Genomic DNA, 27,864 nt, shown 5'->3' with positions numbered 1-27,864 from the left:
AGAAACAGCTGATGTCTGAATAAACCAAGTACAGCCAACACACAGAACACTTCTCTGGGAAGGGAGAGTTGCTCAGAATGCGGAGTCTGCAGAATTTCAGGGGTCCAGTGCTGCCCTTGCACAAGGGGCATCTTGTAGTCTACATCTGGGGTGTAGCTGCTGTTGTAGGCCTTGACTGCCTTTGATGGAGGCTTTTCCTCATAGCTTTGGGAGGCCTTGCCTCCCAAAATTCACTAGTATTCCTTACCAAAGTGGAAAGGTTATGTATTGCTTGCCATGAGGTTCTTTCATCACCACTATCTTGTAAATTAATCACTCTGTTTTATGCATTGATAAATAATAGGAGAGACTGACACACTCAGCATCTGCATCAGTATACCTGAAGTCAAAATCCAGGTCGGATCTGAACAGCTTGGGAGAAAGATGCTGGGTGAAATTGCCTGGTCTCCTATCCTTCCAGTTTAGGATTCTGCTGTGCAAGTAATTAAAATCCGGTATGTTGATAGCATTTTAAGATTATATGGGGAGGTTAGGTAGATCATTGCGTAAAAAATCCAAAAAAACCCAATCCCCCCAAACCTTTACAGAATACTAAACAATCACCATGAAAAGTAGAACTTACAAATCATAACATCTTACGTGCTCCCTGCAGAACAGAAAGCTGGGAGACAACTTTTAAAAATAAAGACATAAGCATATTTTACATGTTTTGTTTGCTGGATTTTTTTTTTTCTCTCTGACAATTCTATTCTTTTTATCCTATTGCTTGCCTAAATGTAATTGAGTTTAGGATTCCTTTCTTTTTGCAGCAGCCTCTCCTCTGTTTGCACTAGGAGCTTGGCTTCTGGGAGGCAGGAGGCAGTTTTGGTGGCTCTGCAGTGGCTGGAGCAGCAGATGTCTGGGTCACTCTGTGTCCAGTGTCCATTCCCCAGGAGCGTGGCCACCCTGGAGTGCCCCAGACACACACGGGGTGCTCAGCAAGGAGCAGCTGAGTGCACAGAGCCACGCTGCTTCCACCGTGTGGACAGCTCCAGCAGGCCAGGGCGTTTCAGAAACACCAGAAAAGCTGTTTGGGTTTAGTTTTTCCCTGCATTTTTAATAAATGTGCCTGTGAAAACCAAGTCCTGCAGGTGCTTATGCATAGGACTGACCTGTGCACCCACCTGTAGGACTCTCTGTGTCCTCTTTCCATGTCCTCTCCACCTCTCCAGCACATCTCCTCTCCTCTCATCCCCAGTCATTTGGTGCTGGCTGGCAAACCAGTGCTTTGAACCAAAGGTAGGAATACAGCAGTCCTGCAGCCAGACTTCTCCCCTAGTATTCCTCTGCCCAGTTTGGCAGCTTTATAGTCTGATTATTAATGGCTCTGAAAATCTGTGGGTGAGTGCTGCTGGGCCCCTAAGTTGTGGTGCTGGTGTTTATTTTGGTGTCTCCAGCTGGCTCAGGAGTGCTTTTGTTAGCGAGTGGTCCTGGACTCTCATTTCCATTTCCAGGCCCAGCTGCATATGGATGTCCTGAGCACCAGGGGTGTGCAAGCTGGCTGGGGCAGGCAACTCCTGTCCCTTGTTTGCAGTATCAGTTGAGATCAAATGGGAGAAACTAATGTGATAAAGCTAAACAGAAAAAGAGGAGGTGTAGATGTTCCAGTCTGGACTGTGGAGTTGGGCAGGGTTTGTAGCTATCTGCATGAAGTGAGTGCTCTGGGCTTTTCTCATGCTCTTTCACGAGCCTTCCAAACTTCTATGTTTGGTTTTTTGGGCTGTCCCCACTCTTTCTTTCTTCACCCTTTAGGTCAATTGACATCCAGTCTTTCCAGCATTCCTGGTAGGCAAAGCTGTGTTTGCAGGCATTGTTTTGCTCGTGCACCTCCTGTGTGGTGGGTGCCTGCCTTTGACTGATGGGCAGAAGAAGCTCCCTGTTCCTCAGTGAAAGGTGTGCTCAAAGGGATGAGCAGGTTTCAGCAGCCAGGAGCTCCTGGTGCCACAGCCACTGACATGGTTTCAGTGCACTTTTAGAGAACCAGATGTGTCAATTGCTGAAAAAGGAGCTCATTGTCAGAGATAATGAGAGTTGCAAGTACGTGAGAGATCTTAGGAAGAAAATCAATGGTAAAACAATGTTTCAATCTATAGCCTCAGTAAGTCATTTACTTTTGAAATCTAGGTCTGTTCAGAGGTGAAACCATTTCCATTCAGGTTTTGTTGAATCACGGTATTAGAGTCGTAAGTCAGTGTTGGGAAGGTTTGGTTTTGTTTGTGTAAGAAGCCCTTCCAATAACTCCTCAAACTCCTCACAGCTGTTTTCTTTGTGTCTGATTTTAAAAAGTGGAATTTTTTATAAGATACATTTGAATTTTATTTTGCAATCGGTAAAAGGCTCCTTTTTAGCATGGAATATACACATTGGGGACTATTTAGCTGGAAGCCAATTTTTCTTTTGAGCATATATTTTATGAATAACTTACTAGTATCACTTATTCTTATTGTAGATATACTGCTGTAGATAATGTGATGACTTGTATGACTTGTACCTCTGTAGGAGTTTTGCAAAGACTAACACCATGAGACATTAAACCTCTCCCTAAAATACATGAAAATAAAGAAATAACATAAAAATTTTTCTTTGAGAAACAGAGACAGAGAAAAAAAAATAAAGACAGCTGGGTGAAATATGTTTCTGTTGATTTGAGAATTCATGTTTTATTTTGTCTAGCGATCAATATGCATTTTTTTATTTTTAGAAAATAAAAATACATCATCTGATTTCCAGTTTGAACAAACAGAAGACCTATGTTTCCATATTCCACATGGTTTCATTTTGCACTCCAATTTTAATTTTGTGTTCACGTGTCCAGTTTTCAATACAAACTTCAGTGTTGAAATCCACTGCTTTTGTAAATTTTTCTTTTAAAAGGAGAAAGATGCTGATTTCAGTTCAGATGTGTAAAGCAACAGCCGTGACTCCGTGGCTGCTCCTGGTGAAGGAAGAAGCCTGGTAGCTTCTGGAATGGCAGCGTCAGACCCTGAGTAGTTGTCTCTGCAGTGGCCCTGTGCTGGGCTGCTGGGCAGGCTCATCTTCAGCAGCACATGGTGCTCTCCCATTCACTGTACCTCTATTTAATTTGTCTCATCTGTGGCACAGACTGCTCTGAAGAACTCGAGCTTCAGATGAAAATGTAGTTCCCAGGCAGAAAGGAACTGCAGTAAAAGTAGTTGTACTACTAGTTTGTCCTATGATTAATAGCAAGACTTGCTTAGAAGTTAGTCTTTGATTTCCTCTGTTTAATTGTAGCCCTAAGTGAAATGGGTTTTTGATTTATAGAAAATGCAAAATTAGGTACAGAAAGTTTTAAATTACAGTAACAGTAAAAAATTTCCCACAATAATCATCCCATATTGTTTCAATTCAAAAGAGCTAGGGCTTGATTTGTGTGGGAAAGAATCCATAGCAGCCAAGTTCCACATTTGAAACTGGGGAGAGGGGAGGATCAATTACCCTCTTTTGAGAGTATAAAAATATGCCTGAATTTCACTATGTAATGCTTTTATCATATATTCCCTCTTTGGAAGGGTGTGTGTTGATTAATTAATTTAGAATAGCTCTTTTCTTACATGGATACCCTGTAAAAGCAAGTAGAAAAATTGTGTTCAAACATACAAGAACATCAGTTAAAAAAGCAAAAGCTTTAGGTACAGCAGTGGCTTGTAATCATGATGGAAAACTGATCTGCTCTGTTTTATAATATTTGCATTATGCAGAATGGCCCAATAAACTGTGAAAGCTCTAACACAGTTCAATAACAGTAGCTTTAATAATAGTAGTTTAATTCCTAAGCTACTTTTTGGAAGTTCTGCATGGCTGATCTCACTTTTACTGCACCATATTTGTGTTGACTTTTTCTTTCATTAGACCGCAATGCCTATGTGTGTTTGCAGCACTAATCCTGGACGTTGAGATTCTGGATAGTTAAAATACATTCAGTATCATTGAAGCTCTTCTGGAGTAAATGACTTTGCTTTAACAGATGAGACCAAATTCTGCTCAATTTACATGAATGAATGCTGAAGAACACTGATCTGACCCATGCAAGTTTGCATGCAAGTTCCTGAGAATTGCATGCAAAACTCCCGAGGAGTTTTGGCCCTTTTTTTTTTTTTTTTTTTTTGTGTGTTTACCACAACACAGTTAAAAATAATTCTGAAAATAATAATGCAGTTGTTATTCTGTTGGCCAGCTTGGTGGTTTTTAAAATTCTGCTTCACAGTCTCCCCTCCCATACAGTTTTATTTGGAGCACACCGAGTTTACAGTTTGAATGTAAAGTGCTGCTTCTATTCCATTTGATTTGGCATGACCGAGATGTAAAATCTAAACATAAAGCATAGTATTGATCCATTTATAAGCATTTTCAAATTGTACTGCACTTCTTGGATAATTTATTGTTGTAGGATTTTAAAGTCAGGTGAGCTCTGCATTTGTGCTATAGCCTGACAGTTTAATCAAGATACAAATTTAGAAACAAATCAGCACTGTCTTTTATATAGTGCCTCTAAATCCACGGTAATTTGTACCAGACCTCGGTAACAGGAAAGGATCGCCGTTTCATGCTACCAATACCGGTGGGTGTTGCTCCCCAGCTGCATCTTATAAGGGAAGATGCAAGAGAAATTAAAGGATCCCCACATGCATTTTTCTGTAATGTACCTTTTGCAGAGCACGAGGCTGATGGAAAATTCCCTTGGCTGTAAATAGTGCCATATGTTCTGCACGCTTTAACTCCTACCTTTTGAGAGCACTGGGCAGTTTTCAAGTCAGCTTTCTTTACTTTGTAGTTTTGGAACGTTTTAAAAAACGTAAGCGCTTGTACTCTGCAAACTCAGAGCGGGGAGGGGAGAGCTCGAGTGCTGCTGGTGCCTACCCTGGCTGCCTCGGGACTCTCCCAGAGGCCTGTTTCGGGGAGCTCTGCTGTGCCAGGACGTCCCTTGCAGCACGAGCTCGTCCCTGCACGCCGAGCTCCAGCGTATCCGAGCTATAGGCTGAGGCTGTGTGCACTGGCAGCACAGATGGAGTGTGCTCTCATTAGGACTGTTTGTTGCCTGTTGGAACACACAGCATATTTCTACCGTGGCATCAACAGTTTCTAAGAACTGAGGTCAAAATAAACAGGTTGCAGTTGGATTCAGGAACAGTCTGGGAAACAACTTAACATTCCCTGCTTCGGCATAACCATATTCCTAGATAGGTGGGTAAAAAGTCATTCTCAAAGCAAGGGCTCATCTGAATTGATGCTTAGTGTATGCAGACCAGCGTGGAGTTGCAGAGGCACAGCCAGTAAATTTTCTACAGATATTGGCAAAATTGACCTTATTTTAAATAAATGAGCAAATTTAAGCCCAGCACTCCTGCACTGTTTCTCCTGGTCTTTGTAGTGCTTGAGCAAAGTGAAAGTGATGTCCCTGTACCCGTTTGGACGGTGCCTGTTCTCGCCAGGCCTCGGCCTCCTGTGCGGGCGCGGATGTTGCCGAAGGGCCTGGCATGTGGGGCTGTGTGCAGGAGCAGGCCTGGGGCTCTGGCAAGCCTCCTGGAAGCTGCTTGGAGTTGCTACTGCCCCAAACTCCCCTCCCCACCCCACCCTTTCCCTGGGGATTAGTGCTTCCTCAGCAGAACCCGCACCTGAGCTGCCTCGTTGCAAACCCGCAGGTCCTGCTCCGGCCCTTGGAGGGGCATGGCTCACTGCTGCTGCCCGAGGTCTGAGCCCGTGGATTCAGCGTGGAGAGCCCTCATCTCCAGCAGCCAGCTGCAGCAGACCACTGGGAAAAGGGAGTAGTGACGGCGAGATTCACCAGTGCCCCTTCCACAGCTGGTAAGTTTTCACAGGATCAGCCCATGCACACACTCACGGTCCAGATGACAGCCTGGCCCCACAGGCATGAGTGAGTTTTAGCCAGCCAGGGTTTAATTTGTAGCCTGAAAAATTTTATGAAACAGGACAAATACTTGCAGTGATTTTGGCTTGAGTAAAGATGTAAATAGATTTGCTTCCTGACAGAATCGGCAACAGTCACTTGTAAGGGTTTACTCATATTAACCTGGTCACAGTTCATGTTGAGCTGCAAACACACAAAGGTGTTTGTACAATCTGCTAGATGTTTAAAAATGTTCTCACGGGATTTGGGGGTTTTTGGGCAGGGAGGGTTGAATCTAACTCTAGTTTCGGTGGTTAAAATTTTTTAAAAGTATTTTTTCTCCTTTTCAGAAATGAAACATTATTGAGCTGTATGGTATGCATAACAGTAAATGGCTAAGACAGATATGTGTAGTGGAGTAGTGAAAAGAGGTGTCAAAATAATTACAAAAATTTTGAGGACTGATATGGAAAGATGTGTATAATTCTCTAAAAGAAAAGGTAAAAAAGAAAGCCTTCCCATATTCTTTGCTGCTACCAGTTTACTGCTGTTACCATTCTTACTTCCCATGGCACGAGGCATTCAGTGGTCTGTATTACAGCCACATAATAATATTATCATCCCTTACTTTTCTGCAGTGACAGGGAAGCAGCATTTCTAGAGTACCTTGTTTATAGGACTGTCTTACTGTCTCCACGAGGTTTTCTTGGTTCTTGCTGCTGTTCTCCATATGCTTCTACACAGTTTTGTGTGTAACAATGTGCCTTTCCATCCTTGACCCTGGCAGGTCTTGTGCAGCCTCATTCATCCTGACCCACCACCTCTTCCCTGCTCACAGACAGCTGCTGAGTCTCAAGCTCTTCACTGACTGTGAATGCAGTTGGGAACACTCTCCTCCCCCCCACTTTTAAGTTGGCTCTCAAAGCCCATCGCAGATGGTCTGTACCTCATACATAATAAAGATTTTTTTTTTTCTTCTGAGGCGGGTTTGTGTGAATGTGAGAGGCAGACAGTCTGGCAAGCTTAGACCTGTGTTTTTATATTTTTTTCTAAGTGAGCCTTGAGGGATTTGTTTGCCATAATTTGAAACCCCTTAATAGCTTATGGAGCTCAGTAATACCTTGGTTCCAGAGGAACCTGATTTGTCCATTTGATATTTTCTAAGGGGAAGTTATACACATTGGCAAAATGGAGTTAGGGCCCAGCTGGACAAGACAAAGAAATTAAGCAGAAGCATTCCAGGAGCTAAAGCAGTTGCTTTAGGCAGGTGGTCTTCTAATAACAGTATGGTAGGTTTGTGCTAAGTGTGTGTGTGAGTTGCTTTGGGGTCCCCTGTTATAGCTGTATATTTCAAACTACTTGTAATACTTGTTTCAGTGAGTTCCTTCTGTCCTATTTTCAGACTTGAGCTGTAAAGTCTGTGTACCAAAATGTCCCCAGGACCTCATGTAGGAGTCTAAGGAGCATTTTCAAATGTCACATAATTTGGGTTCTAGGTAGCTCAAGGCTGCTCCTTCTTAGCACCCTTGTGTGTGGTTGTATTGGTGGTGTTATGCTCAGCATTCCAGTAGCCATCAAAACAGGTCCATGTGTGGAAATCTGCTTCATGGGCCAGGATGCCAGTGGCTTCTGGGTTTCTGTTCTGGTGGAAGCTGCCATAGGGCTCTTCCTGATCTCTGCACTGTGCTTGGGGAGCTGAAAATGTAGAACATATGCAGGAGGAAAGTAATGGAAATACATTTATACCAGCAATTTCAGCAGTAGTTTTGACCTCAGTGAGAAAAGATATGTCAAGGTGAGATACGGAATTGTATGTTTTAAAAGATAAGGGAAAAATGTCCTAAACTAAATTGGATTTTGTTCATGATGAGGAAAAAATTAACAGGTATTTCATTCCTCTGTTGTGCATGTTAAATGCTCTGTGTATGTGTGTGTGTGTTGTTACTTATTCTATAGAACAATGAAGTCCAAAACCAACCTGTGAGCTGTAGAGTATCTCCTGAAATATTTTGGAGTTCAATTGTCTGAAGCTCTTGGCTCTCAGAGGGAAAAAAAGTCCCACAAGTGTCAGATAAGACACTTTTCCAGGGCCTGAGGGGTGTCAAGAGTAAGGGTGTCTGAAAAGTGAACAGAGCAAATAAAATTTTTTTAGAAGAGATGAGCTCCAGAGAACATTCCAGTTAGGCAGCAGTGGTCAGCAGTCATAGGCTCATCATTCAGAGTGGAAGGACCTTGGGAGCCATCTAGTCCAGCCTCCTGCTCAAAGCTTGGCCAGCTGAGACCAGGTGGTTCAAGGTTTTGTTCAGTTAGGTCATGAAAGCCTCTGAGTATGGATTCTGCACATCCTTTCTGTGCAGCCCCCCGTCCACTGCTTGACTGACTTCATGGCAGAAAGGTTTTCCATTGTTTCTAACCTGAACTTTTTGTATTTCAGATTCTGTCTGTTGTCCCTTGTTCTCCCACCACACCCCACTGTGAATAACCTGGCTCTGGCTTCTCCTAGCCTCCTGTTGGGTGTGGAGGGACTGTCACCAAAGCCTGCTCAAGTCCCTTAGCCCCTTCTCATGGGGCTGATGGCCATCATGGGGGTCCCTGTCATTCTGCCTACACTGCAGCATTGCTCAGCAGGCTGAGGAGTGGCACAGGAGCCTCTCAGGACAGTGCTGGGGCTGACCCATGCTGTCCCATGGGATGCTGGCACCAGGACAGGCAGAGTGGCTCCCTGTGAGCCACATCACCCTTGTCCAGCCCCTTTAAGTGGTGTGGGTGTTTCTGCTGACCATCTGCTGGAGGCAGTGCCAGGAGCTGATGCTGTTGGCTGGCCTTGGCCTTCACAGCAGATTACTGGGTTAATAGTGTGGCGTTACTAATTTCAGGTATTAATATAGAAAAATATTAGCTTGGATTTGAAAATCATGCCATAGTTTAAATGCTAGAAGATGTTAGAGCACTGTAGAGTTTCTCTGCAGGGTGGTTTTTGAGCTGCTGAGATACAGGTTTTAAGCATAAAACACAACAGTTAGAGATATACTTAGTCTTAAAAATTGTTAGGTGTCATGTAATTGCATAACTGCGGAATCCAAGGCTTTAAGAACAATACTGAGTATCATGAAATTGTGATTTGATTTTAAAATAAAGCAAGATCTATAAGATCAAGAGTCTGCTGCTTTTGTAAAGCAAATGTTCATCTAAGAGGGTTTTTTTCAAATAGTGAACCACATCTGTAAAGTTCTGAAATGATAGCTGCTATTATGTGCTCATCTGCTTAGCACAGTAATTAAAGTATACATTAATGCTCTGAGACACGTGTTTAGAAGTATGGATTGAAATTAATCACCCTGCCCCTATAGAAATTGCTTGATGAGTCCAACAGCATATGTGTTGCTATAGAAAGCTGTGAGTTAGTGTATTGTACATGGGTACAGTTACATTTAGTATTTCACATGCTTTATTAACTACAAATACAAAAATACATTTAATTTTATTAAAGCTATGGAGTGATGTTATTTACATATTTTTCCAGTGTGGGACAAGCATTTTTACAGGTAAAACTTGCACTGTAGAAGCTACCAAAGATGCAGTTGCCAAGCTGCTCAAATACTGCTCACAGAGTCTTTGAGGTGTCTGCAAGCATTGTGTGAGCAGGGCAAGAGGAATTCCTGCCTCTGTGAGGTGTGGCTCACCCAGGGCCAGCCTGGCACATCCACAACAGGTCCCTTGTGGAGCACCAGGTCCAGGATGGGCTTGTGCCGAGCTGAGCTGTGTGGAGGAGGCCCTTGCCTGCTGAGAGAGAGTGATAATTCTGCATTCACTGATGAGTTTTATTGTAGATTTAAGGTTGCAATGTTAATTCCACCTCCGGCTTCCTGGGCATAGGACGCAGTTGTCCTGAGGAAGTCTCCAGTGTGAGTTTACAGCCTGTGCAATTACCAAGTGAGGTGCCACCTCAGCCTGTACCCTGGTTACTCTGCCTGCCAGAAAAACTTGGTGATAAATATTCCACAAGAGGCTTGAGAGGCCGTGGTGTCACCCCTGCACCAGCCAGTTCAGCAGCTCAGGTTTGCTCTGTTACTTTACGGGCTACGTGAGGTAGAAGTGGAAGAGCAGGCGCTGCAATGCACATGGTGTGCAGCTCAAAGCTCTGCTTCTGTCCTGCTGCCCCGTGCAGGGATGCTCTGCTTCCCCAGCCCGTGTAGGGAGCAGCTGGAGAGCTGCTGCTTTTCCTGGTGGCACAGTGCAGTGTCCCAGCAAAGAGCACTGCTCCGTGCAGTGCCATCGTGAAGCCCGTGGATTGAGAGAGGGAGGCAGCCAGCAGCGGGTTGAGGACACAAAAAGAGCAGAATCCTCATCTGGGGGATTGCTTGAGATCCACCACCCTTGTGAACTTAAAATGTGTGCACAAAAAATGTCTTGTTCTTCCCTGCTTGCAACTCCAACATACAACCCAGTTTAAAAAATGGTTGTGTTCACAAAACTCTGACTTCTGTACTCTCACTGGTTTACGTACCTCTTGTGTGCTCAAGATCTGAATGCAGTGTGCAGGCAGCCTTTCTCTTGCAGCTAATATTGATATCCTGCCCCAGAGTTACAAAAGCAGTGTTCAGAAAACCCTTTCAGACATTTACTGCTTCAGTTGATACATATTTGCCTGTTTCTGGGTGGTGAAAGTTGTTATTTTATTATTTTTGCAGCATATCAGCCTGGATGTAGTCACCCTGTCAGGAGTGTAAAATTTACAGCAGAAATTATTTTAATGCTGGAAGAGCTCTTACTCATCTGAACCATCATTCAAAATGCCCAGTGAAAGTCACCAAGCAGAAGTTTTCCATCCCACTGTCTGCAGGACTCCTGCAGGTCTTCTGATGCTTAAGGTAAGATTAAAAATAAAGAGCAAACAGCTTAGTTGCAAAGTAGAAGCTGGTGCAAAGAGTGAAGGTGTAATTCAGAGCAGAGAGAATCCTCTTTGTGCATTGACCCCTGTCTGTAGGAGCAATGGCATTGTTAGAAAATTTCAATGCAATATTTGTTTAAATAATCAAAGCAGAAAGAACAAGAAGTTTACTACCAGAATTAAATATATATAAATGTATATATGTATATATAAAGAAATTGCTCAGTATTAACAAATAAAAGGATGTATTAAGTTTTCTTTATTCTTTTGAATAAATTTGAAAATATGTGTCAAAATACGGAAGTGTTTAACTATGAAAAGTAAGTGTTGGTATAAGCAGGGAAAGTAGGAACCACTGACTAGGACGGATTTTGTTTTGCTTAGCTCCTGAGAAATATCTGCAGTATAGAAATAGCTGCAATATAGAAATAGCTGCATAACCTGTGTACAGGTTATGCCATTGTTTGTTCTTAGAGTTTTTGTTTTGTGTTTTGTAATGGTGTCCATTACATTCAGTGAATTAAACTCTTCCAGTGTGTTTCCTTATTTCTCTGTCAATGTAGCTGGGGTGTCATCAGGATCCCTTCTCCATGACTGTAGTCATAGGATTTTATATAAAGAGCATTTTCCAGAGGCTATCAGTATGTTCTCTTATACATGACTTTTTTTTCTTCGGTTTGTTTTAGGTCATATATGTAACTAAAACACATTCCAGAAACTTTGTTTTCTAAATGTGTGTTGGGCACAGTTGTTAATGTTGCAGGTGTTCACATTCAGGGCAATATAAAATGCTGCTTATGATAAATGAAAAATAATGGAATGCTCACTTTGTAGCCCTAGGAGTTTGGCCTGGGCCTACAAACAGACATTATTTTTCATTTGTTTATAGACAGACAAGTTTATAATTAAGACAGTAATGGGCATAAGCATTCTTGCAGCCTTTGTAGCTCATCTTTCTTGTAAGCATCAAAGAGAATATTTGTGGTAGAACGCACAGTAATAAGTGTGGGGGAATCAACAGCTTGCAGATTCATTTATTTATTGATTGGAGCTGGTTATCCCCTATCCTCCCATCATCTGTGCCTCTGCAATAAAGGCAAAGCATGCCTATTTTCTCTCATTGCTATCACTTCAAATGCTGTAGATAAGAACGATAGATGGACACAAGTACCACACTGTGCACCCCAGAACACCAGAGGTATTAATGAGCACAGCAAAGACTTGTGTAACCATTACATCAGTGTCCTATTTCTGGAAATGACTACTGTAAATTACCATTTGGCTGAGGAATCCATCGTGCTGATCTGGAGCCTGCATGGCCCAACTGTGGATTACATCAAGCACATGAAAAAGCTGCCCAGGAATCCTGGCACAGAATGATATTGTTTTGTTTTGCATAGGAAACCTGTGTGTTCATGCATACATGTTATAAATATGTAAAGTGGTTTGGATTGCCTGTGTCTGAGGGCAGAGCCCTGTATGTGGCAGATCTTTTAACTTCAGGGGTTGTACATCTTTTATGTCAGCTCTGAGGCAGCTGAGATGAGCTGAAATGTCAGTCTTGGGGGGTCACTGGTGTGTGAGAGTTGCCACCACACAGTTTCTCTAAGAGCCCTTAGAGAATCTATTATTTGATTCCTCTCACAGCTTGGTCCAAAACATCTTGTGTTTATTGGCTGTGAAGCCCATTTATGTCTGTATCACCTGGGGACAGCAGTCTGGGGCTGTGTGTCTGATGAAAAGGTACTTGGGGGTCAGGAGTTTTGAGGCCTTTAATAATTATCTAGAGGGATGACTTCTATTGAGGAAATGTTACCAGTTTGATGATTTTTGTCATGGTTTATGTCTTTAGTTAGTGCCAGCAGTGTTGAAAAGCTGAGATTTGTGTGTCCATATATTTTACACTGAATTTAAAACACAAATATCTCATCATAAGAAACTTCTTTTTAAAATGGAGAGAAAGAAAAAAGATCAGTCTGGTTTAAGTGGTGGTTGTTCTTGTTAAGAAAACAGTGAGTTATTACTGCTACCTCTGACATATCTAAATCTAGTAAGACATGTTATCTCTTTAGGACTAGACCTCAGAATAAATTACAACATCAGAAACAAAATTAAAATCCTCTAAAACTTGATCTTCATGTATTTTTAAGGAAGTGGTCTATTCCAAGAACTCTAATGTATGAAGTCTTGTTAAGATTAAAGTCTCTGGAGTTCATTTTTTGAGGAAGAAACCCATTTAACAATAAAACAATAAAATCAGGTAATGCCAAATGGTATTGTCACAAATAGTTAAAATAAATTTGTATTCAGAACATCATCAGTGTATACAATAAATAATAGCTGAGAGGAAAGGCTGACCCCATGCTTGTTAAATTGCTTGAAAGTTAATTTGGATGTGTTCAGGTGAAGGAAGAGGTTTGGTTGTGTGGGATTTTTTTTCCCTCAGCTGCAGTTTTCTTTGTAATTCCACAAGAAATGGAATAATTTGGGCTTGTCAGACCCACCTGAGAAAAGCAGATGCCCTTGTACACCAGTGATCTTCACTCAGCTGGTGAGCAATGAACACAGAGAATGGACAGTGCAGTTGCTCCAGTATTAAATTGCTCTTGTGAGCCTTTCAAGCTGGATTTCTTTCCAGCCCACAGGAAATAACTGATAATACTTTTTCTTTTTTTTTTTTTTCCTCAGAGAAGGAATGTGCTGTGGTAGAAATACAGTATGTAACATAAAGATTGATACATGTCCTTAAGTTAGAAAATTGCAAAGGTATTGACTTTCTCCAACTAAAATGAGAGTAGTGAAACAAGGGAAGTTAATTGTGGCAGAGCCTAGTTGCCTCTTACTGTCATTGTTTTCTGTTCCTTAGAATATTGCCAGACTTAAAATATTTGAGGTGAACTTTCAGTGCTGAGTATATTATTCAGATTTGCCTCCACAGGCAAGTTCAGTCATAGCAGTTCACTTTTCCTTTGGCATCTTTTAAATTTTGAGAACTTTGTGCTTTAACCTTTTTCTTCTCTAAAGAAAATCTTCATTTGTGCAGTCAGCTGGCTGATTCAATCTCCAGCTGAAGAATGATCACGAGATGAGTGTATGTTCAGTCCTGTTTCTGATTCAGTCCTGTTTCTGATGGGTTTTAAAAAGCGCCGACAGCTTTAGTTAAACACAGCAGTGGTTTTCAGTATGGGGCTCTTTGTCTCTGTACAGGATTCCTGTGCAGGAGGTCCTGTGAGAAAAAGCTCTATCAGGCATTGGAAAGAAAAGAAATTTTATTTTAAGATTTTAAGGAACAAAAAGATCTTGCAAGAAATAGCATAGGGAGATGCTTAAATTCTCTGGGTAACCAGGAGAAAGGTAGAACAGGAGTAATGTTAATTTAGAGTATTTTGGGCAAGTCATGATCTTTCTTGAAGATTTTGGTATAAGTGATGTTCCTAATTTTTCTTAAATATATTTTTTTTTAATTACCAAACAGGTTACCAAGTACTTTTGTAGTCTCATAATATTATTATTTCCAATAACTTGCTTGTATTAGTAATCAGTTGAAGCAAATTTTTAAATAAACAATGATTAGCATTTGTGAATTCTTATCCCTGTAAGCTCCACACCCAACAAAAGCAAAATGTGAGATAGATATACATCTAATAAGTTGATATTCCTGTATTTAAAGCAGCCAGAAGCATAATTTCTCTGTAGATGATGACATGAGATGGGTGGGTTTCCCCACCTGCTTTACAAACCCGCTGTGGATGGAAGGGGGTTTCTGGAAATGCCTGTATCCTCATCAGGTGTGGTGAGTGCCCACTCCTGGGCATCCCATGGCCAGCAGGTTGGAGTCCCAGGAGATAAGCCACACACCCACATTGCTTGGAACTGGAACCAGTGCCTGTTAAACTGGCTGGGAAAAGGTGCTGCTTTTAACAGGGAAGTTTCAAGACACCTCTGTCTTTAATTTTTCCTTTACATTGAACCTCAGGATCACAGAACTATGAAATGGGTTGGGTTGGGAGGGACCTTAAAGCCTGTCCAGTTCCACTCCCTGCCTTGGGCAGGGACACCTTTCACTATGCCAGGCTGCTCCAAGCCCTGTCCAACCTGGCCTTGGGCACTGCCAGGAATGGGGCAGCCACAGCTTCTCTGGGCAACCTGTGCCAGGGCCCCACCACCCTCACAGGGAACAATTTCTTATCAATATCCCATCTATCCCTGCCCTCTGTCAGTGTGAAGCCATTCCCCCTTTTCCTGTCACTTCTCTGTCTTCAGGTAGCCTGAGATGGGGGACATTGGCTTTTAAGAAACCCAGTTCAGATCCCGAGTAAAACCTCAGCAGTTCTGAGGTCATTATCTCCCTTGTCTCACATTTTCAAAGACTTCAGGCACTTCCAGCCCAATGTGTCTCTCAGGGGATTGCAGCAATTCTTGAGACAGGTAGCAGACTAGGAAAAGGTGGAATAATGCTAAAGGAAAGTATTGGAGCCCTTTTGCAGGTGTATCTGTTATTCTTTGATTAAACCTAGGCATGTGATGCTCAGGATATGATTCTTATATTTTGTTGAAGGTTTTAATTTTATTTTGTTTTATGGGAGGGAGCTGCTTCTGCTCTGTGAAAACTCCAGAGCGCACACTGTTGTTGAAAAGTAAGTTTTAAGGACATGTTGTTTTCAGTGTAAATGTGGAGCTGCTGGTCACAGGCACACAGACTGCCTGAAATTCATTATTTCATGCAGCACTACTACAAATACTGCTTATAGGATAGTAGTTTAAAGAAAGTGCAGTGGATCTTTCTCCCACTTCCAGATATGGTTTAGCAGCCTGACATGATCAGTCAATACCATGTGACCACTCAGCTGTGTTTGGAAGAGCCTCACAAATCACAGGCAAGTTTAGGGCTCCTGAGCTGGTTGGTGTAATCAGGATATGCATCTGTAAAAAATGGTTTTATACAACCTGGATTCAAGCAATTACCTGGCCTCTCTGCTCTTTTTTTTAAATTTTTATTTCAGTATTATTGGACAAGGAAATAGTGTCCACAAAATTCAGATTTAGTAAACTGCCTACAATAAATGATCATTTAAAAAAGGCATGAAAGACTAAAACTTTTAAGTTTATGTAGATTTAATTGTAATGGCTGTGCCATGTATTATTTTCAGGCTCTGGAATGAGGCACAGAGACTGACATAACTTGCTCTGAGCATTCCCTGGATTAAAAATTCTTGCTGTTTGTATTCTGTCATGAAATGGTTGGCATCCCAACAGTCGTGACAAGTGTATATGTTGGCAAGGAATTAAAAATGGTGGTGCCTCTGAAGTTTAGCAGGAGGTTTCCTGCTTGGGGATGGCAGGCAGTTGTAGCTGTTACAAATGCCGTTCCCTTGTCTGCATTGCAGCTCATTTCTGAAACAAAGCAAGCTTGGGAACATGTTCCACTTTGTAATAGGAACTGCTACATTTGGTTTTCTTTGAGTCTTCTCTGACACTGGAGTCTTCATGTGCCCACTTCTCTTTTTTTTGTTGTTGTTTTGTTAATAAATCAAATCTGACTACAAAATCTCTCTGCCTCTAAACCACAGTAAGGGCTGCTTGAAAAAGCGTGAGCCTCCCAAATTTTTTACCCTCAAGAGGAAATAACTGATTTTTTTGTTTGTCTTTGATCCAGTCTCATCAATGCAATTTTCCTTCTTCAAACAATTGAGCCTGCAGTTCATTATAGTGCAAGACCGGAACCCTTCTATTACCTTATTTTTAGCAACAATTAAATCGAGCCTTAAAATTGAATTTGCAAAAAGAAACGCCTGTGCCAGTCCCAAATCTTAGAGCTCAGCTCTTAAAATTTGAATCTCAGCACTTTTCTCTCCTGGGTGTGTCATTTGGTGGTGTGGCTTGGTGGTGTCTCTGGCCAAATGAAGCATACAGTGACCCCGCAGAACAATTTAAATTCTGACATCCTCATTTGCAGAATTTACACTTGCTCTGATAAAGCACTTTAAGGAGTTTTTACTCCTTTGAAGTGTAGCCCTGTTGTGCTTGTGTCCATGACCTGTGCCTCTTTGGGTGTGGCACCACCTGGATGTGCCACCTCTCCTGGGAATCCTTTCTGGCCTCCTCCAGCCCCGAGCTGAGGCTGCGGAGTCAGAGAGCACCAGGATGCCCCAGGCAGGTGCATCTGTGCTGGAGACTCAGTGGAGCTTCTCAGCCTGGACAGTGAGGAGCTCCCACCTTCCAAGCCCCCTCCCAGCATCAAGGACACGGGGTGCTCTTGGGTTTGAGCATCTTCAATGTTGTAGTTTTCCTAAAGATGGCTGTTAGAAGTCTAGGAAAAGAAATTTGCTACTTGGGCAGGATGGAGGTGAGGAGATTTGGAAGTGTCTGCCAAACATGTAAGAGCAAACTCCTGTCACAGTGACTGTGGGAGCCCAACTGGAACTTAGAAAGAGGAGCATAGTTTGAAACACTGGATATTTTACTGTTCTTGTACACGACTGAGATATCCCCATGTTATGGGTAGAAAAGCTCTCTGAATAATGAAGTTTGCTGCAAAATGTGGAGCCCTCATGTTATTTACCTAGCATAGTGTGCATGGAAGCATGGTTAGCATCAGGCAGGCTGAGAGATCCACAAAGAGAAAAAAATCTGATTAATGGCACCTAGAAAAGGGCAGAGTAACCCCCTGCAAGGAACCAGACCCCTCAGAATGCAAAACTGCCAGACCAAGATTTCAGGCCCAAGTGGAAGAGCTGTGTCTGTGTAAGAGCCTAACAAAGGGGATAAAAATGACAAGATGAAGGTAGAGCTTTCTTACACTTTCACCACACAAAATGAAAGAGTGAAAAAAAATAGCCAGAAATTGAATACACAAACCCCAAAACAGCTGGGAAAAATATTTGAGGAAAATGTACAGGAGATAGCAGAGGAATACTTTTCTCTAAATCCCAAAAGCAAGAAGCAGAGAAGAGGATAGATGCTTGCATTGTGTGGTGGAAAATTCTGGCATGCACATGTACATTAGAGACATAAAAGATCTCCTAATTAGAGACAGGATCATTTGTGGGACATGTGATTCCAGTTTACAGGAGAATTGCTGAGAAAAAAAACATCTAACCCTAAAGGAATGAATCAAAGAATAAGAGCAGCTGAACTATCCAGGAAAAGGAGCAAAACAACGGCCACTTTTGCAGGACACAGCACAGTCCAGGAGAGAGGGAATAGAGGGATGAACCTGTGAGCAATGCTCAAAAGTGGAGATTTGGGACTGGTGGGAAGGGAGCCACGAGGATTTATTTAGTTCAGCAGTGGTGCTGTGTCTGGCTGAGCAGACTCCCCCCTCCTCGTCAGGGAGGCAGAAAGGAAACCACAGGGCAGTGACTGGGCATCAGTGAGGTGGACAAAGCAGTGGGCTGTTCTAGAGCTCAGCATGTCTGAAGGAAAAAGGAATCAAAGACCCAGCCTTTAGGGGGTCTCTGGGTTAGCAATCTCCAGTTAGCCACCAAATGTTTGCATGGAAAGCACAACTGTCAGAAGGAAAGTTGGGGTGATCCATTTGCATTTCCGAGAGAGGAGAAGGAGGAAGATGAGGTTTGAAAGGGGCACCAGGAAGTCAATCTGTCTGAGCGTGACCTGAATGTTACCCCAGTTTTTTGTGCTCCTCTACGCCGTTCTCTAAAGAAAAGCCGATTATATTTCAGAAGAATAGGGGCCTCTCATGTTGTTATTCATCATGTGGCACATGAAACACCAACACTAACTCTGAAACTGCGAGTTAACCTTGTCCTTTCATCACGTATGGTCATCTCATCACTAGGCTGGTGACTGCTCAAAGCTGCCTGAAAGTGGTTGAGCCCCAGACAACTAAACTTTTATACATCAGTACAAAAGCAGCAAAGAAGATGAGAAGGAAAACTGATTGTCCCCAGGGACACAGCATAGTGGTTTGGGTAGTCCTGCTTAGAAAGTCACTTGTGGCTTTTATAATGAGGAACTTAAGGTTTGAATTTTCAGACTTATTAGCTGTACATTTGTTTGTTTTTTATTAACTTAATATACTACGTGCCACATTTTCCTTGGGGTATTGAGTCAAGTGATGGATTCATCCAGTTTAGCTCTAAATGCATGGGCTCTCTTTTTCATAAAACTTTGAAAAGATTTGCGTCTCATATTTCCTGAAGGATTTTATTTTATGCCTGTATATTTTGGTACAGCAGCTAATGTTTTCTGTCCTGTTTCTTTTCTGACAATATGTGCTTCTGGCTAATGTAGAGAGGGAATGTAGTTTTTGTTTGTTCTCTTTCTTGACCCGTGAGAATTAGAGTTGTCTTCTTCTATGAGCAGAGTTAAACCACTTTAGTCTACAAAAGAATCACTGGAAGTTTCCAATCCCCTCGCTCTCTGCTTCAATGGAAAGAAAAACAGGTTTTAAAAAGTCTGAGAAAGATATGGCTATTAAACTAATCCAGTGTACTTCATCTAGCTGCTAAAAATCTTGACTCTTAACAGTGATTAAATATAATTGCATCAGTAAAGGTGGTGTGAAAAAAACCCTGGCTTTCATTAGCAGCTATCTTTAGGAAACCATGGTCCCTTGACTTAAAAAGTTATGTGTAGCATCACTGTTTTATTTTGGGAGTACTTCAAAGGTTTCTTAAACACAGGGTTATGTAGAAAAAATAAATAAACCCCAGCAGAACAAATACACAATTCTGAAGTATTCTTCTGTATTTCAATATATATCTGCAGTGCATGCTATTTATTATAAAAGAAAATTTGGCATAAAACTGAAAAATTAGTGGATAAATATTGAACCATCTTAAAGATCTGATAAAATAATAGAGATATTCCAAAGAAAAAATAAATTAACAAATGACCACCTATGTGCAGGATAAAATTGTCATAGGATGGAATGGAAGCATTCCTAGTAATTTAAATTAAATTCTTTTTTTTTTACTACTCTTCAGTTTGGAAGAGAATCTGTTCACTGTTTTAAGAGCTGAAAAACAATGTTGCTAAACTTTTTATCTTATTTTCATAAATTTAAAATCTGAGCTGTGTCAGAGCCTTAACACTGCACAATCTTTATAGAGAATTTAAAATTTCTCCAAGTTATGTGATCTGAAAAAGCTCTTCCTAGACAGTCAGATGTTAAAAAATTCAGCAGTTTTGGTATAATGCAGAACACCACATGCTGCTGTGTATCCTTGGGCTGAACTGGATATTTGCACTTTTGTGTTTGTTTTGTAGATTATGAAAAATTGTGTAAACTGAAAGAGGACTGTAAAACCTCCTGTGCTGAAACACCGAAAAATATAAAATAATCTAGTTTTTACATAGCTTTGTCATTGCCAATGTTAAATGTTGCTGCAGGTATTTACTGCAAGAACCTGAGTTACTGCAAAGACAAAAGTACAACGTGAGCGTTGTTTTCTTAGAGAAATCATATACTCCCAATGTGTTTGAGGGGAATAATTGTCCATTTTTTTTTTGTGGTTATTCAGGTGAAGGGATAATTCTGAAGCAGAGAATGCTGTTGATAATGTTTCCACTGGGATGCTCACTAAAAATGTATTTAGCTGTCTCCATAAACAAAGTATAAGCAAAGTTTAAGTCCAGATCATGACTGGCCCATGGTGAGATGCTGAACTAAATGCTGATGTGTCTTCTCCACATACTTTTTGCTTTTAAGTTATTAGAGATATTAAAACCATTTTAAAATGTTAATATTTTAATATTAGGACATTTAATGAAAAATTCCAAACATAGACATATATAGGTAGATATGCACTATACAAAAAAAGATCATGTGAATGATGAAAAATCAACCTCTTGTGAATTCATTATTTCTATTCAGTTTAACTATTTGCCTCTTATTTTGGGAATCCAAATGGGGAAAAATATTTTTATAATTTGTGTTTGGCATTTTGGCCCTTGTGCAGTTTTGATTCACAAGTTGAAATCCTGTTTCCATGGAAATTAGCTGAATTTTTGATAAGCTTTGAATTTCTCCCACAAATTAAGGCAACTGGGGAACATCATTTGGGCTTATTCTGTCCTTAATGTCAGCTGTAATATTTTCCCTTTTATTCCATGTGAATGGGAGCTGTATTTTGATGATGATTTAAGTCAAGATTCCCAAATGTTACTGCAACAAGTTCTCTTTTATCAAGAGAAACGAGGGTATTTGATAACATTGAGTTACTTTTTGTGTGACAATGTCCACAGCTTCTTCAGCTGGAGCAGCAGATCTGCCCCTGCCCCTCACCATAAACACCAGCAATGGGTGTAGCTTTTCTCTGATTGCTTTGAGAACAGCTGAAATAAAAATGAACACTAATTTTAGGAAGTTTAAAAAAATTAAATAAATAAAGCCTATAATATAAGCTTGATATATAGCTTGAAAGGGGGGTTTAGGCTAAACTTATTTTATTAGAATAGTCAGGAGAAGTGAAACTCCAAGCACCAGCTCGTTTTCCTGGCTTGAACTCATAACTGGAAGAGGTGGATGGGACAGGAATTGGCTGCTACGGGCAGGGTGGGACAAGAATGCCAACGTTTGCTGCGCTGCAAATGTCTGTCCCAGGCCTCAGATGGGAGGGTGGCAGTGAAAGCAGACCTTTCCCTGCACTGGAAATGCCAGGTGATGGGCTTGAGCAATATTCACATTCTGAGTGTATTTCTGGCTTTCCTAATCTTTGATCCTGCCACTGAATCCGCGGGGGTGCAAAAATCCACCCACACAGATCCGATGTCAAAATCCTGGCCTTAATTATTTATGGTTTGGTTTGGACAAATTACTGTTCTCTGTGCAATAACCACAGTTATTACCAGAAATACTGGACAATCTAAAACATACAGATATGCATTGTGTAGGTGTGAACGTTTATTTTTTTTATAAAGGTCATACCTTTATTAATGTATTTTGACTTTTAGCTGAAATTCTCATTTTTGAGTCTTGCCCTGTGCTGCTTTTTACCGAACCAGACTGGCCTGGATATATGGCAATTAATTCTCAGAAAAAAGGAGTTCAAAATGTTTATAATCTGAAAGCCAGCCTAGAAAAAAAAAGAACATCCAGCTTTATACATCTTGCACCAAATTCCTACTGATTTGTTATACTGCAGATGGACTGTACTGGTTTTCTGCACTAAAGAGGCATCCCCTTCTTAACTGTCTCTGGGCTCCATTCATTATTCCAATCATCCCAAGTTAGACCATTTTAATCTGCATATAAACAGAAAAGGAATCTCTTAGGAAGAAAACCCCTTAAAACAGGAATAGTAAATTCCACAAAAGAAAACTAAAATCAGAATTTCCCAGGAAAATCAGACATGCCAGAGCCACTGCAGAGCTTGGCAATGCCAGTCAGCACCATTCTTTAATTAAGTAAGGAAAACTTTGTGGATTTTCTGTGTTTCCCAAAGTCTTTCCTTCTTTTCATCTTACTTTTTCCTGAATTTTTAATCATAAGTTAATGCTGATATAATTGCTGACATAATGCTTACAAATAGATTCCCAGCAGTTGAGTGTTGCTTTAAATTTGGAATTTTTTTCTTTTGTTTTTTCCTTACTAGAACTGCATATAAAAATATGCTCTCTTCAAAAGTTCATGGGTAGGACATGGCAGGCCTGGTCATTTCACTTGCATGTTCTCAGTTGGAAGTCAGCTGAAAATCAGCAGAAGCTCCCAGGCAATTCCTGTGCCTGCTTAGAATTGTTCAAAACTGACTTCTGTTTAAAGTTAAAAATCTGTACCCCATTTTTCAATGAGGTGCCAGCCAGGTGCTCTAAAACATGTTCCTAATTATTTGCTTTTGATCTGATGAGAGTGTAGCACTAGTTTTGATTTTCAAGTTCATCTATGCTTTTAGATCCAAGATATCAGTGGAGTGTATTATGGATATGGATTGCAGTTCCAGTCTCAGAGTGTCTGAAGCAGTTCCTAGCGTCACAGGAAATATTTGTTTTACACATGTTATTATTGAAGAAAACCCAATGGCAATAAAAGTATTCCAGAATGAAAAAAACTTTCTAGTAAAAATCAACTTTGTGTGAGTGGCCTATCTGAAAATGCTAGAACCTCACAAAGCACAGCATATCTGTCTCACCAGGAGTGGTATACTTGCTTTTCACTAAAGAGTGCAGTTTTCAAAAATTAAATACAGCATTAGCATATTACAGGTTGTTAAATAATCCAAAAGACCTTTTCCAGTTTGGTACAGTTTGTTTTTCCAAGTCGTGGTTGTGTCTGGTGCTTCTTCCAAAAAAATGTTCTCAAGCCTTCAGCGCTGCACCTTTCAGAGCTTTGGTTCTCTGCAGCTGGTGTTGGAATGAATTGTTTTCTAAGCCTGCACTCAACCTCTTGAGGGGTTCCTCTGTCTCCTCCTGATTGAACGGAATTGTAAGCTAAGGCTGAGGGTCCATGTAAGGCCTTTACTGTTGAGAAGCCAGTTTCACAACAGGAAAGAATTTTACATTTAATATATTTGTATAGTTTTGTTTAGGACTTTTTTTCCTGCAGAGTTACCAGATTCTAGCATGGCTTGTATGGATATTGTGATTTTTTTTAAAGATTGTGAGCCAAAGTTTAAAAATCACTGGTCATTCTGGAAATGACAGTGTTGAAGAGCTAATCTAGAGAACTGGCTGATAGCCCTTTCAAAGGTTTCAAAGCATTCAGCTTTGTGCAGGAGATCCACCTATTAAAGTGTCTCAGGCTGGGATACAAAAGCCCAAACTTACCACCTTTCAGTCTTTGACCTACTTCAATTTTTATAAGGAATTGCTATAAATATCTACTTGCCAATTAATACAAAGCAATATCTGGTAGTTTCCCACAGTAGAAAATTGTCTGCACAGATATATCCATATGGGAAGCAGGGATGTGATACAAACAAGAACTGTGTTTCATCTTTCAAGCTACAATTAGATTGTGGCTTTTCAAAATCTGCAGATTTTCTCTGTAAATTAATCTTCCAGTGTCTTTTGTTGCTGTCTTTCAAGTTCTATCGCCTTCCAGCTAGAAAGCTAATGATAAAGCATCAGAATTGCACCCTTTTAAAAGAAGAAAAGCAGGGTAGGCATCTGTAATAGTAGTGTAATGACACCAAATCTGCACGTACAGTTTAGAATTATTTGCCTACATGCTCGTTCATTGGCACACAGACGTTTTCTTCGGCGCTTTATCTGTGTATGATGGTTTGCAGCACCAGTCTGGCATCATCAGACATCTAGCTGCCAGCATTTCAGAGATTTTTCCACAGAGCCATAAAATTGCACCTTCCTCGTTGAATCTAAAATCCAGCCCACCTGTAATAACAGAGCGGTGGAACAGTATGGATCTCTCCTGGATGTCTGCAGTGCAGTGAGCTGGGGTGGCTTGCCTTCACACTGGAGTAAAGGTCGTGTCCTAATGCTGTGCCTTCCTGTTTAAAATGAATGGCTTGTAAATGTTTATCTCAGCTAGAAGTGAGAACGTGGTCTACATCTGTGCTCTCCAATTCCCCTTGGAGAAACCCTGTGCAGTGAAACAGCTGCATATCCCTTCACGTCCTTCTCTTGTGTTAAACATGCACATCTCTGCCTTCAGCTCTTTGCCAGGTTTCCCCCTGCTCATGTTTGGATTCCAGGTTGAAGCTTGAGGTAGCATTGTCTGGATTTATAGTGGGTTACATTGTTTTCTCCAGGAAAGAGGGAGCAAAAGGGATCAGCCCTGTGCAGACGGACTCACAGTCCATGCAGTGTCATGCAGGGTAGAGTTTCTTTGGTTCTGCCAATAGGTATTGCAGTGTAAAATGTCTGGAGGCTAGTTGGGGCTGCTTCTCTAGAGACAGGACCAAAGTATACAGTATACTGGCTTTCATTTTGCTGTTTTTGGACCGTCGGGCTGCTTTCCATTTCCTACAATGTTCCAATATAACCAAGGCACATGTGCTCGGTAATGGAGGCTTCTGAGACCTGGGGCTTCTGTAAAAAGGAAAAGAGCAAAGTAGTATTTATACAGTATAATATTTTGATTCGCTAATGGGCTGTGAGGTGGGTGTTATCACGAACTACTGTGCAGCAAGAAAGGTTCCTAAAACACGTATCAGCTTACTCCATCTCCAAACCATTGCAGATAACACAGTGTTTAGTTTCTAATTAGACTTGTGTTGTGCTAATTCTCGTGAGCAGTGCGAGTGATTGACGTGCTGCATTTTAGTGGCAAGTAGCAGAGCAGCTGAGTGGAGCTCAGTGATGAAGCCAGCATCCAGCTGCTGAGGAAAGCACACTGCTCCCAGAGAGTGATTTGCAGGATGACCACACGCTGATTGGTGTGGCCTTGCTCCGAGGGGAAGGAGGAAATAAAGGCACATAGTCTTCAATTAGACTAATGATATTCTGGTCCTAAAAGGATTAGGAAGCATCTAACTGAAAATAAAAGTCCAATGTGTAATAGTTCACAAATCATGTATTTACTTTGGATGGTATTTTTCACTGTTTCTTAGGAGAGGATGGACATTATTCTTTTTCCATGCCTCAGTCTCCTGTATTTAAAACACAGATGGTTCATCCTAAGTGCTGGTTTCTGTTCATGTAAGTAATAAGTGTGAGCTTCAAGGCAGAGCCTTGTGAACTGTTTCTTGATGGAACATGCCAGAGCAGCACAGGCATTTTATGTAACTAAAATGATTTCAGAATCGTTTTTGCCAGCACTTTCCTTTGTGGCCAGCTCAAGTCAATATATTTGGTAGTGCAGTTCCACTGTAGATATAAAAATAAAAATATGGATTTGATATAACAGTCTCATTGAGCTAGATTGGGTTACTGTAAGGAACATCTCCTAGCTTAAACCCTCTAGTCAGGTCCAAATCCCTTCAGTCAGATTCTTGATGTAAAGTTTGGCTTTTTCAAATCATCATCATCATTGCATTCAGCACTAACAAAGGCTGTGCCTGTGACTCTTGGATGTTATTCATGTAGCATTTGATTTTTTCACAGCCTTTAAAGCCCCTGTGAGGCCAAGCAGGGCTGCTCCTTTGCTTTAGGGGCTTTTTGGGCCCCCCATACATGTGTTAAAGGAAAGGGCCTGGCTAAGGAGTGCCATTTTCTCAGGATGATCAAGCTGTGGCTTGCTGCAAATCCCATCTGCCCTCTCCACATGCAGCATTAGAGGCCCTTCCTGGAACAAGCTCCTCGGGGATTTACCTGCGTAGGATTTACCAGTACGGGGTCACTGGAGAGGCAGATGGGACACATGATGACAGACTTGGACCAGTTGCATTTGGCAGAGAAAACACCTATGGAGTAGGATAGTGACTTTATGGGTCAGAATTTCTTTTTAAGTGGTATTCTTTGTGGATCTCATCCCCCAGTCAAATAGCAGATATTGTGGTACAAATAGCAATGGTACCATGCAGCGCTTAGATTTTCAGAATTGCCAGGTGGGCACTGCGGGCTGCAAAGAGTGTGTGTGTGCAAACCCTGGAACAGATAAAGGTGTTTTTTCCTGTCTGTGTGCTTCAGCCTGCCAGGGATACTTTTTTGCAGGCTGTGTAAGGAAGGGTCAGATTTTGCTTTGTCAGTTGATGTTTGGGTGAATTAAACCAGATTTGAAATCCACAACAATATCCCAAGTAATAAAACTTAATCTTGAAGTAAGAATTACACATTTGTCTTCTGCTTGAGAAAGGAAGGTGTAGGGCAACCCAGACTTTTCATACTGTTTTGTCTCTCTCAGAAAGTGCAAAAAGAAGGCTCTGGACTTTGCAAGAGCTTTAGGAACTTGGGAGGAAAAATCATGTGGTGTAAACATTCACTTGACCCAATTACGGGCAACATGTTTTAAATATATGAACTTGTAAAGTGCTCATGCTTTTTCATACTGAGTAAAAATGTTCTGCTGCTTGCTGTGAAGATGAAACTTGTCTTGGACTTCACTGGCGGTGAAACCAGGCTTGCTACATATCTGTTTTGTAGGTTCAGTTGTTTACTCATATTTCAGTTGTGTTTTTTCCGGTTTTTCTTCCTCCACTGCCCTATTAAAGTACTGCAGATGCCTGGAGGGCCATAGTCATTGAAAAGGTTTGAAGCACTAAAAAGAGAAATTTTGGGTCTTTTTTCTTAGTCAAACAGTTTTTATGTACCAAGTACAGTATTTTATGCTGCCCAAGGGAACAGATATCATTTGCTATACTTTTACACAAAAACCATTCTGGCTCTCCTTGAAGCCAGTGAGAGCATTCCACTTGCTTTCAGTGGGAATGTGTAGCAACCCGAGATGCAGTTTCTGTCAGAGCAGGAGAAAGCTGAGAATCCATAGTACCATGCAAATGTAAAATGGAAGAACTTGGAGCCATATCATTTACACATTTCAGAGAGAAACTTTCTTGGGTTTGGAGGAAGAATCCCATAAACTTGTTACTCAGGCACTCTCACATCCAGAGAAATCCAGAGGAAGAAGTGTGCAGGTGCCCCCCAGCCTGGTAGTGTTTTGTCTGAGTGTGTGTTGGAGCATGGGGAAGGAGTGACCACCTGCTTGTCCTGGGTGTTCCCTTCATTCTGCAGAGTGAACTGTCAGCTGCTGTTTGAATGTGCAATAATCACCAGGAAATCATAAATCTAGAGTAGTTCGTTGTGCAAAGCAGAGCTTGAAATGGAAGAACTCCAAGGAAGACATCTCTTTTTTAAAAAGAGAGTTTTCCCTGGGCTTTCCCTGCCACAAGCCAGCAGAAGTTTGGCTGCCCCAGAGCTGTTCCCTGTGCACCTGCTGCTCACTGTGCCTGAGCAGCCCTGAAAAGGGGAAGCCAGCACTGGGCTGTGTGGGTAAATGCACCTTCCAGACACCTGCATCAGCAGCAGGGCAGCAAAACCAAATGTCTCATGTTCCCTCCACATGAGATCAGCCTTAAAATTCTCCAGAACAATGAGGCATCTCTGCAGCTGTGGAGAGCCTGGGGTCTTGCCAGGCATTCTTGCTTTCTCAGCTTATTCTTGTTGCACCTTGATAGAGGTAAGACTTAGTTATTAAATCCTCAGGTTTAGACTCCCTCTAGTTGCTCAGTGCACAGAGTTTACTTTATCTATAATTTTCCACTCTAGCCTT

At 41.4% G+C, this 27,864-nt stretch overlaps 1 protein-coding gene across 2 annotated transcripts in view; it reads left to right on the top strand.

Moving 5' to 3' along the window:
- The window catches only part of LOC135301016 (Krueppel-like factor 16), a 263,897-nt gene that overhangs the window by 155,052 nt on the left and 80,981 nt on the right, over nt 1-27,864 (top strand). Inside the window, exons 1-3 of one of the 2 annotated variants that reach the window (XR_010362771.1) lie at nt 5,088-5,241; nt 5,700-5,862; nt 10,597-10,776. Coding sequence is in view for 1 of the 2 variants with exons in the window: in XM_064421136.1 (XP_064277206.1) it covers nt 5,700-5,862; nt 10,597-10,615 (182 nt within the window). In the remaining variant the exon portion in view is untranslated. Of the gene's footprint in view, nt 1-5,087; nt 5,242-5,699; nt 5,863-10,596; nt 10,777-27,864 lie in introns of those variants that run through there. The other variant, XM_064421136.1, reaches the window with a different exon arrangement.

The sequence above is a fragment of the Passer domesticus genome, chromosome 5, assembly GCF_036417665.1.
Source record: "Passer domesticus isolate bPasDom1 chromosome 5, bPasDom1.hap1, whole genome shotgun sequence".
Lineage (NCBI taxonomy): Eukaryota > Metazoa > Chordata > Aves > Passeriformes > Passeridae > Passer > Passer domesticus.
This window is presented reverse-complemented; position numbering and strand designations above follow the sequence as displayed.